Source organism: Mobula birostris, chromosome 19 (genome assembly GCF_030028105.1).
Source record: "Mobula birostris isolate sMobBir1 chromosome 19, sMobBir1.hap1, whole genome shotgun sequence".
In the NCBI taxonomy this organism is placed as follows: domain Eukaryota; kingdom Metazoa; phylum Chordata; class Chondrichthyes; order Myliobatiformes; family Myliobatidae; genus Mobula; species Mobula birostris.
In genome coordinates this window covers 39,861,855-39,873,126 of record NC_092388.1, presented here as the reverse complement: position 1 = coordinate 39,873,126, position 11,272 = coordinate 39,861,855, and the positions used below count along the sequence as shown (strand labels likewise).

General features: G+C 41.2%; 1 protein-coding gene across 3 annotated transcripts in view; it reads left to right on the top strand.

Annotated features, from left to right (window-relative positions):
* Positions 1 to 305: 305 nt before the first annotated feature.
* LOC140212531 (solute carrier family 12 member 7-like) overlaps positions 306 to 11,272 on the top strand; it is a 266,651-nt gene continuing 255,684 nt past the window's right edge. Inside the window, exons 1-2 of one of the 3 annotated variants that reach the window (XM_072283468.1) lie at positions 306 to 496; positions 581 to 785. In XM_072283468.1, the coding sequence (XP_072139569.1) occupies positions 488 to 496; positions 581 to 785 (214 nt within the window). In that variant the 5' untranslated portion in view covers positions 306 to 487. The remainder of the gene's footprint in view (positions 497 to 580; positions 786 to 11,272) is intronic. The other 2 variants (XM_072283464.1, XM_072283465.1) reach the window with 2 other exon arrangements.

Sequence of the window (11,272 nt, the reverse complement as noted above, 5' to 3'; positions counted from 1 at the left end):
ATGTTAAACGGAAATTTAAGAGCCTTCACCATCCAATTTAGTCAACCATCAATGAAATCGGATTTTCTCGTCTCTGGTATTTGCGTAACCAATCAGCATAAAATGAAAACATTCATTTAAAAAAAAAGGATTTTTCTCCTAGCTTCGGCTAGTCATTTTGACGTACGGTAGACTGCACCCGTTTAGACGGTTTACAACGAGTCTATCTGTTCTCCTACTTAGCTACCCGCTGGCTTCTGAATCAGCAGCGTGAGCCTCTGCCTAAAGGTCGCTTTTATCTCAGGCGAACAGAGTCGCTGTGTGCTAGTGGCTAGAAGTGACATTCGCTGGCTTTCGTTTTGATCCTCGCTACAAATAACAAAAGGAGTCTCACGGGGTTGCACATGAGCAACGGGCGCATGCATTTCAAAGTGGAAGAAGACAAGCAATGAGAAGCACGTGTTTTTATTGGCGAGCCCGGATTTAAAGTTGGCGCTGGAAGTCGGAAATGTACCGAGTGGGTTAGCGGTCGGTTACTGGTTTTGTTCTTATCCAAAAGATCGAAATCCACTGGTAAACGGAAGCACTCTCTTTTCAACAGTCACAGGCACACGGAGCTGTGGACGAGGAGGAACAAGGGCCCGTCATGTCCCAATCGCAGCGGTTTTTGGTCACTGCTGTTCAGAGCCGGATAGACGAGCATGAAACTGACGAGATGAGGAACAAGGACCGTAACTGCACCAGTGCCACGCAGGAGGAAAGCTCCGTGCCCATACTGGAGTACCTCCGGGAACCTAATAGATACGGTAAGGAGACAATACACGAACTGCTGAAGGGAAAGGAAAACCTGCTGCACTTTCTATTGTGCTAGCAATGAGGCGTGCTCCGGCTCTAGAGCGTTTTCTTCTAGAATCTAGTATGAAAGCAAATTGGTAAATTTCTAAATGCCGCTAGGGTGAAAGAACAATGTTGTGCTTGTGACAGAAAGTAGTTTTAGTTTGAGTAGATCCCACTTGTAAACAAATACTGGAGATCGATACGCCAATAAAATATTAGTTAACGTTGCAATACTCGGAATATTTTTAAATTGTTAATTGTGCCCTGTGTGGTTGATGGGCAACTCTATGGAGTGGTCGCCGCTGTGATTTTATGCTTTCTATTTGTTTACAATTCATTGTTCATTCTGCTCTCCCGGTTTGTTCTATTTAGTAGCATCTGTACTTGGGTCACCAGAGATTATTTTTCAATGGATGGTAACTCCTTTGTCATCCTGACCTAATACTTCCTCACTTCCTTAGCTGACTGCTTTATTTTGTTTTGGTTGGTTGGTCCTGATCTTGTATTGCTGGTGTTTTCATTGAAGCTCTAGTTGTATCCAGAGTTTGTTGTGATACTGGGCTGGCAAAGAGCACCATTTTGAGTTACTTTGGGTAACACACAAAATGCTGGAGGAACTCGGGTCAGGTAGCATCAACAGAAAGGAATAAATAGTCGATGTTTTTAGCTGACACTCAGAGCATTATGAGTGTGTTATTCTGAATTTTCAACATCTGCAAAAATCTCTTGCGTTTATGAATTTTATGAATTATGTTAATTTGCAAAAATCTATTTTATACAGGTTGATATAAATTGTCATAATAGTTTTTCAAGTTCTTCAAAAACTCATTAAAGGTAATATTTTTGGGACTGTCCAGGTATGATAACTTGTTAAACTGTCTTCATTGCAATATTTTGAGATTGTCTCAAACAGTAATGATCTTGGTTGAAAAGGAGTGAATTCCCAATTCTCTGGGGAGTTCTATTATGGTAAAGCTGCTATATAGTATAGTCACCACCCAAACATTAAAATGTTTGATAAGTAATGAAAAGTAAAAAAAAAAGTATTATAAATAGCAACTACATAGATTTTATATCCTTTGTTTTTAAAATTTTAATAATTCACTGGGATTAAAGTTGTAGCACAACTTTTGTAATCTTTGCTTTTTGTGAAATTTTTGTGATTGGTTGGGTGTGACTCCTATCAGTGCAATAGCCATATTATGGTGTGATGTAAATTCTAATCAATATGTATCCTTAGTGTGCTTTACTGTATTTGTTAAATATCACACATTTGGATAACTTCATTTTTTAAAAAAGAACAAAAAGAAGTTAGTTAACAAAATTGCATTTCCTCCCTGGTTCCTGACATAAAAGCAGCCTATGTCACTGCACCAGATAAATGTTGAGTTGTGTATTTATCAGTGCTACGCAACTCATCAATAATTATGGATAAAATTCTAGTCTGGCTTTTTTTTTGTGCTTTATCATAGTTGAGCCATACTACATCCCCCAACAACACCTGCACCTTTATCTCTAATTTTAATGATACCTGACATGTGATAATGTGGCTTTACTTATTTAATTTTTGAAACAAAAATAGAAAATGCAGCTGTCATGAATATAGTTGTGCAGTATGACGAAGGAAAAAGACCTCTGGTTGCGTTCCCAATCAATACAGTAAATAACCATGGAACATATTGGGCTTTAGTGTCAAGGTGCACTGTGGTTTGCATATGCATTAGTAGAAAACTGGTAATTTTTTAAAAAAAAAATTAAAAACAATCCCAAAATAGGCAAAGTAAAGATTTTTTGTACATGCGCCATCTTTCAGATGAGATATTAAACCAAAGCCCTATCCACCTCAGGTCTCCGTAAAGCAAAGTTAAAACAAAACCATGGAAAAGAATTGCAGGGTGGTTATCTGCATAGCTGCCAATATTTATCTTGCAACCAACATCAGCAAATTCAGATTATTTGATCAATGCCATATTGCTGTTTGTGGGATCTTTGTATGTGGAAATCAGCTGCAGTGGTTTCTATTTGGTATCAAAACAAAACTCTGATTATAAAGTGCTTTATGATGAATTTGAAAGGTACAAAATAAATGCAAATCATCTGTTTTTCCTGATTAGAATATTAGTTCAGGTGGTTGCATGTTTCTATTAATTTAGGTATCAATTGCATGAAAGATTTTTAATTGGCTCATTACTTTAATAATAGTGTTTGATACTTGCTCCTTGGTTAGGTAGATTTATGTACTGGCTATTCGTTTCAAGATGGATATAAATGTACTCACTACAGAAATTACTTCTGTGGCTACGACCTACGGAAGGCTATTTGAAGATCAAAAAAGAATTTCAGTTGAAATTAGAGAAGGAAATGAATGGGTTATTGCAGGGTTTGCAGGCCAGAATTTCCTACAAAGCGAAACCTCCCAGATGAGTTCAATGACTTTTAGTGCACATTTTGAAAGGGAGAATAAAACTAGAACTATACAAATTCCTGCACCTTCTGGTGACCCCGTATTCTCTGTCTGAGGCCAACATCAAAACATTTTTCAAGGGGATGAACCCTCGCAAAGTGTCAGGCCCTGATGGAGCAATGAAAACCTGTGCCAACCAACTAGTGGTGAATGCTCAAGGACATCTTCAATCTCTCACTGCTGCACACCTGCTACAAAAAGGTGACAATAATACCAGTGCCCAAGAAGAGCAGGGTGAGCAGTGTCACTAACTGTCACCCAGATGCACTCGCATCTACTGTGATAAAGTGCTTTGATAGGTGGGTCGTAGTCAGAATCAACTCCTGTCTAAGTAAGGATCTGGACCCACTGCAATTAGCCTATCACCACAATAGGTCTACAGTGGCTACAATCTCACTGGCTCTGCACTTTGCCTAGAATCACCTGGGCAATAGCAATACCTATGTCAGGCTGGTGTTTACTTGGTAACGAGTGTTCGGCCTCTTGCTGCTGCCAGAGAAGATGCCTGTGCATCTTGGTCTCTCGCTCACTGCTCTCAAGTGAGGGTCCTTGTGTTCGCTGCTGTTGGCAGATGGTACCAGAGCAAGGTTTAACGGACACAGATTGTAGACTTTGAGCTCTTAGCTCCATCCCGTCCCCCTCGTGTCTTCTCCTATCATTTTGGATCTCCCCCTCCCCCTCCCACTTTCAAATCTCTTACTATCTCTTTCAGTTTGTCCTGATGAAGGGTCTTGGCCCGAAACGTCGACTGTACCTCTTCCTATAGATGCTACCTGGCCTGCTGCGTTCACCAGCAATTTTTATGTATGTTGCTTGAAATTCCAGCATCTGCAGATTTCCTCGTGTTTACGTTTGTATATTTGGACTCTAATTCACTTTTTATGTGTTCTACTACTTTTGAGCTTTTAACTTGGGGCTGCCTGCAGATAATGAACATTGAGCTGAACAGCACTAAAATATGCCCTTTTAATTTTTTTAAAATGTTCAATATTCTGGGTTTTTTTTTGGCTTTTTTTGTTGCCATTTGTGTGCTGGGGAGGGGGTTTGATGTTTTTCTTTGAACAGACTGGTTCCATCATTCTTCTTTGTGACTTTTTGGGGAAGATGAACTATAGGGTTGTATACTGCATACATAGTTTGTCGATAAATGTACTTTGAATCTTTGAATTGTTTACGGTTTGGTGCTGAACACAATCATATCCTCAGTACAAACCAACAAGCTCCAAACCCTGGGCCTCTCTAACTTGTTCTGCAACTGAATCCTTGACTTCATCATGGGAGACCCAGAGTCAATGAGAATCGAAACTAACGTCTCACTGACGGTCAATGTTGGCGCACCTCTAGGATGAGTGCTTAGCCTACTGCTCTACTCTCTACACTCCCAACTGTGTGGGTATGCATAGTTCAAACGCCATGTATAAATTTGCTAATGTACAACTATTGGCAGAATTTCAGGAATGAGATAGATCAGCTAGTTGAATAATGTCGCAACAACCTCAGAAGGACCAAGAAATAGATTGCGGACTTAAGAAAGGGGAGGTTGAGAACACCCAACAGTCTTCATCGAGGGACCAGAAGTGGAAAGGGTGAACAATTTCAAGTACCTAGGTGTCAACATCTTTAAAGAACTACCCTGGGCCCATATATCAAGCTTCAAATTCCTTGGTGTCCACGTTTCCAAGGATCTCACCTGGTCCCTGATCTCCTCCATCCAGATCAAAAAGGCGCAACAGCACCTTTTTTTCCTGTGGAGCATCAAGAAAGCTCACCTCTGTCCCAGGATACTGACAGACTTTTACCGCTGTACCATTGAGAGCATGCTCACCGACTGCATCTCAGTGTGGTATAGCAATGGTCCCGTATCGGACTGCAAAGCACTCCAGCATGTGGTGAAAACTGCCCAGCAGATTATCGGCACCAATTGCCCACCATTGAGAACATCTACCATAAACTCTGTCTAGGCAGAGTGAAAAGCATTATCAAGGATGCATCTCACCCTAACCATGGACTTTTTACTCTCCTCCCATCTGGTAGGTGCTACAGGAGCCTCCGCTCCTGCACCAGCAGGCATAGGAAGAGCTTCTTCCCTGAGGCTGTGACCCTGCTGAACCTCACATCATAGCGCTAAGCAGTATTGCATCCGTATTGTACTGTCTCAGTACTTTTATATTTGCGTGCTGTAGCACTTTTTATACGCAGTTATTTTGTAAATAACACTTCTTTGCATTTCTGGTTAGATGCTAACTGCATTTCATTGGCTTTGTATCTGTACTCCGCCCAATAACAAAGTTGAATCTAATCTGATATTGAAGTAATTACAAAGAAGGCACTCACACACCAGCTACAGTATATAGGTTTTCACCGCCATCCGAAGGTAGAGCGTTCCTATGAAACGGTTCCTAAGCCGAAATGTTGTAAAGCGAAGCAGCAATTACCATTTATTTCTATGGGAAAATTTTGTGAGCGTTCGCAGACCCAAAAGTAACCTACCAAATCATGCCAAATAACACATAAAACCTAAAATAATAGTAATAGCAGGAATGATATGATAAATACACAGCCTATATAAAGTAGAAATACTTTTCCACAATCGTTACTGAGCTGTTCTTCGGAGCGAAAATCTCACGCAAGCACTGTTGGCAAAAACATGCGCAAGCACTCTCCAGTAACCCTTAAGCTATGGAGCTGCCAAATCATACCAAGTAACACGTAAAAATACACCGCCAATATAAAGTAGAAATAATGTATGTACAGTGTAGTATCACTTACTGGAATTGGGAAAACAGTGCGAAGCACGCTGATGGTGTGTTAGACTGAGTTGTCAGAGTTCGGGTGGTGCAGTGGTCCCCACCCTCCAGGCCACTGAGCAATACATTGCCGTGAAGGACGCAGGGGTCCAGCGGTAGCCGGGAGGTACACAGCACATCTTTAAGAAAAAAGCCGAAACAAACATGCTGATTAATTAGGTGCCGCCTGTAATTGTCGGCCCAGATCAGTGCCGATTTCCGATTGCGTCGTCTCTGATTTGGGCCGACAATCACGTGTTGGCGGCACCTAATTAATTAGCATGTTTATTTTGGCTTTTTTCTTAAAGATGTGCTGTGTGCCTCCCGGCTACCTTTGCATTCTCCGCGAATCGGTATCTGTCTGTGGCCTGGGGGTTGGGGTGGTGGGACATGGGTGTCATCTCGTCGCCTATTTCCATTAGAGCAGGCAGCTCGTCTTCTTCTATCTCAGCCCGCCTCGAGGTCGAGGTTCGTCGTCTGCTGTGGCTGATGTGGAAGGCTTGCTTGACTGCTGAGCCTCACACATTTTTCTATCACACAGTTCTTTAATAAGGGCTCAAACCATCCTGCAAATATCCCCTAAACCGACATACCCTTTCAAAATTAAAGTCGTACACATTACTCATTTGGTTTTGATTGTTATCCTTTTCTCTTCCAATTGCATCAGCTCTTCATCTGCCAGTTCTTGGTGATGGGATGCCAAAACCTCTTCAACATCATGTTCATTAGCTTCCACAAGCCAAACTCACGTTGTCCGTACTTCGTTCACCCCGATCAAAACGCTTAATTATGTCTAGTTTTACCGTAAGTGTAACACCCTTACGAGCTCTTTCAGGCTTTTCCGATACCATAGAACTCATCTTGCAAACGGCTGCTCACAGGCACGTGGTAAAGCAATGCCGGCAAGAATCCGGGGGAGAGCGGCTGCTCGGGGCACGCTGCCTTTGATCGTGTGCTGTTTTTTTATCGCGTGCTGAATTTTTTTTTCGTAACAGTGAAAACACCTTCTGAAAGCGAAAATAGGGTACTAATGTAGGTCTTTCGTAACAGTGAGGTTTCATAAAGTGAACGTTTGAAAAGCGAGGGACACCTGTATTTCATTAGGAGTTTGAGGGGAGTTTGAGGAGACTTGATACCAAAGAATTGCAAATTTCCACAGATTCAAGATTGTTTAATGTCATTTCCTGTACAGAAGTTTAAAAGAGAATGAAATAACTATTTCTCTGGATCTAATGCTGTTTATAGTTTAGAAAGAAAGATTTTTGAGTCTTAATGGAGTGTGATTTTTTTTTTGAGGGTAATGTGCAGGTGGCAGTATTTTCATTTGCTCTTTTCCTTAGTTGGTTATGAGTTGTTTTCAGAGTTCCCTTGTTGAGTACCTATAGTATATTTTGCAGATGAGACAGAATTGAGGGGTGCAAATGTTCAGGATAGGTAGAAGGTAGGTGTCCCCTGCTTTTCAAACGTTTGCTTTACGAAACCTCACTGTTACGAAAGACCTACATTAGTACCCTATTTTCGCTTTCAGAAGGTGTTTTCACTGTTATGAAAAAAAAAATTCAGCGCGCGATAAAAAATCAGCACGTGATAAAAGGCAGTGCGCCCGAGCAGCTGCTCTCCCCCGGGATTCTCACCGGCATTGCTTAAGCACAAGCCTGTGAGCAGCCGTTTGCAAGATGAGTTCTATGGTATCGGAAAAGCCTGAAAGGTGTTACACTTACGGTAAAACTAGACATAATTAAGCGTTTTGATCATGGTGAATGAAGTACAGACAACGTGAGTTTGGCTTGTGGAAGCTGACGAACATGATGTTGAAGAGGTTTTGGCATCCCATCACCAAGAACTGACAGATGAAGAGCTGATGCAATTGGAAGAAAAAAGGATAACAATCAAAACCGAATGAGTAATGATAAAGTACAACTTTAATTTTGTCAGCTTAGGGGATATTTGCAGGATGGTTTGAGTCCTTATTAAAGATCTGTGTGATAGAAAAATGCGCGAGGCTCAGCAGTCAAGCAAGCCTTCCACAGCAGATGACGAACCTCGACCTTTGGCATCAAGGCAGGCACAGATAGAAGAAGATGAGCTGCCTGCTCTAATGGAAACAGGTGACGAGATGACACCTCAGTGTCCCACCACCCCAACACCCAGGCCACGGACAGATACTGTACCGATTCGCGGAGAATGCAGCAGTAGCCAGGAGGCACACAGCACATCTTTAAGAAAAAAGCCGCAATAAACATGCGAATTAATTAGGTGCCGCCAACACGTGATTGTCGGCCCAGATCAGAGACGACGCAATCGGAAATTGGCACTGATCTGGGCTGACAATTACGGGTACACCTAATTAATTAGCATGTTTGTTTTGGCTTTTTTCTTAAAGATGTGCTGTGTACCTCCCAGCTACTGCTGGACCCCTGCGTTCTTCGTGGCAATGTATCACTCGGCGGCCTGGAGGGTGGGGGCCACTGCACCACCCCAGCCTGCAACGACTCAGTCTAACACACCATCATCAGTGTGCTCGGCGCTGTTTTCCCAATTCCAGTAAGTGATACTACACTGTACATACATCATTTCTGCTTTATATCGGCTCTGTATTTTTACGTGTTATTTGGTATGATTTGGCAGCTTCATAGCTTAAAGGTTACTGGAGAGCACTTGCGCGAGATTTTCTGCCGATGGCGCTTGCGTGCGATTTTTCGCTACAGAGGACAGTGCAGTTATGATTGTGGAAAAGTATGTCTACTTTATATAGGCTGTGTATTTATCATATCATTCCTGCTTTTACTATGTGTTACTGTTATTTTAGGTTTTGTGTTGTTTGGCATGATTTGGTAGGTTATTTTTGGGTCTGCAAATGCTCACAAAATTTTCCCATATAAATAGTAATTGCTTCTTCGCTTTATGACATTTCGGCTTATGAACCATTTCATAGGAACGCTCTACCTTCGGATGGCGGGGGAAACCTGTAATGGGATAGCAATTGAGCAGGATGATTTTGTCCTAGATCACATGTGGAACAGGGTATAGGTAACTTATTCCATCAAGTCAGCTCTGTCATTCAGTAAGGTCATGGGATGCGCAACCTTGGCTTCAACAATTTCCTGTTCTCTCCCCGTACTCCCTGACTCCAAATGTTTGTCATTTAGTCCTAGAATTATGCAATGTTGTGTATTTATTATTTGAGTTCTATATGTCATCTCATTTGATTAACCATTCTTGTTTGTTGAAATAATTCATTGCAGGTTGTATGTCATGGTAGCACATGATACGCATGTTCCTCACTTGAAGTAAACAAGAAGTTAGGCTCACATTTCTGATTCCCGTGTCTTCCGTTGAATTATTTTAATTGTATTGAGGTTACAAAACATAACGTTGGCAACAAGACACTTTTTTTCTTTAAATGATCCCAAGTCTGGTACTGACTTGTTGAAGCATGCGAAACCTTCGAACTTTTTTTTTAAAAAAAACACAGCAAGGAACATCAGGCTTTATATTTTTTAAAAAAAGAATGTACAGTGCATGTTCTTCAGAGTGGAAGACAGAATAGTTTTTTTGAAAAAGCAGTAAACATTCACGGATTCATAAAGAGTGAGTAATGGGTGATCTTTTTTAAAAAAAATGCAGAAAGGGTTATGTACATCGGAAAAATTGACATGTTTGATTGCTCAGCAAGTAACTGGCTCATGTATACTGGGATAACTGAGCAGTATTTTAAAGTAAATGAAATGGCCAATGTGAAGCAAATACCAATTTTTCTGAGTGCATTGGGTTTAAAGGCATACATTTTGCTTCAGAGTTTGACTCCAACCAAACCAGCAGATGTGAGCTTGGCTGAACAAATTGTGTTACCGTTGTGGCAGAGGCTCATGTACATCAGACCAATGCAGATTTAAAGGTGAAAGTTGCAGAAAATGTTACAACGTGGACATGTACAAAGAGCATGTTGGGCAGACAAAAATTAATGGACTGCACAGGGAAGAGGAAAAAGCTTTAAAAAGTAAAGTTGCAGTTTCAAAAAGAGCACTAATCTGTGTACTGGAGAATCTGAGAATGACACAGGATTATGTGGCCTTGAAACTTACAGTGTGAAAATTAACAATAGACAAGCAATATGGCTTATGCCAGAGTGAACAGCAAATTAATTAAATTGTAATTAGACACTGGTTCAACTGTTTTAGCCATTCCATAAAATGAGTTTGTTCGGCATTTCAAAGATATTAAACTGAAGCTTGCAGATCTCCAGTAAAAGTTTGTAGTTGGATAAAAGGTAACTTCTTTGGGAATGACATTCGTAACAGTGAAATATAAGAACAAGCAAACCACCTTGTGCTTGTATGTGTGTTTTTTTTTAAACAGAAGGACCAGCATTGTGGGGGTGTGATTGGTTGAGATAACTACAACTTGATTGGAGATCCATCCATCATTTACATGTCACATCCCCTGCAATGATGCCATATGAAAGCAAATTAAGAAATGTCCTGGAAAATGCCACAGCAGTGTTCAGGGGTGGCATTAGAAAGCTTTAACATATCAAGGGTAAAATAATGTTAAATGAAAATACCGCACCCAAGTTTTGCAAAGCCCATCCATTTCCTTGTAAGCTAGATCACATGGAGGCTGAAGGAATTTTTCCAAGGTTGAGTGGGGCCCATGGGCCAACCAGTGGTCCCAATAGCCAAGAAGTATGGCTGTTGGGGTCTGTGGTGATTTTAAGATCACCCTCAAACCAATACTGAAAGTAGATTAATGCCCTCTGCCCAGGATAGAGTATATTTTTGCAAACTTTTCTGGAGGAAAACACTTCAGCAAAGTGGACTTGGCTGAGGCCTACTTGCAGATGGAGATGGACAAGGAGTCCAAGTGTTTCTCTCCATAAACACTCCCAAAGGACTTTATCAGTATAATGGTTTTTTTTTTTTGGGAGGAGCATCTGCACTTGCACTCTAGCAGAAAGCTATGGACCAGGTGCTGCAAGGCTGTCCAGGCACTCAGTGTTACCTGGCTGACATCATTGTCACTGGTAAGGATGACCAGGAACATCTCCAAAACCTCAAGACATTGTTAAAAAGGTGAGAAGATTATGGGCTCAGAGCATGATGCGACAAGTGTGAATTCTTTAAACCAAGCATCACTTACCGTGAGCACTCCATTGATGCACAAGAATCACACAAGTGTTCAGAGAAAATTCAAGCAGTGGCAGATG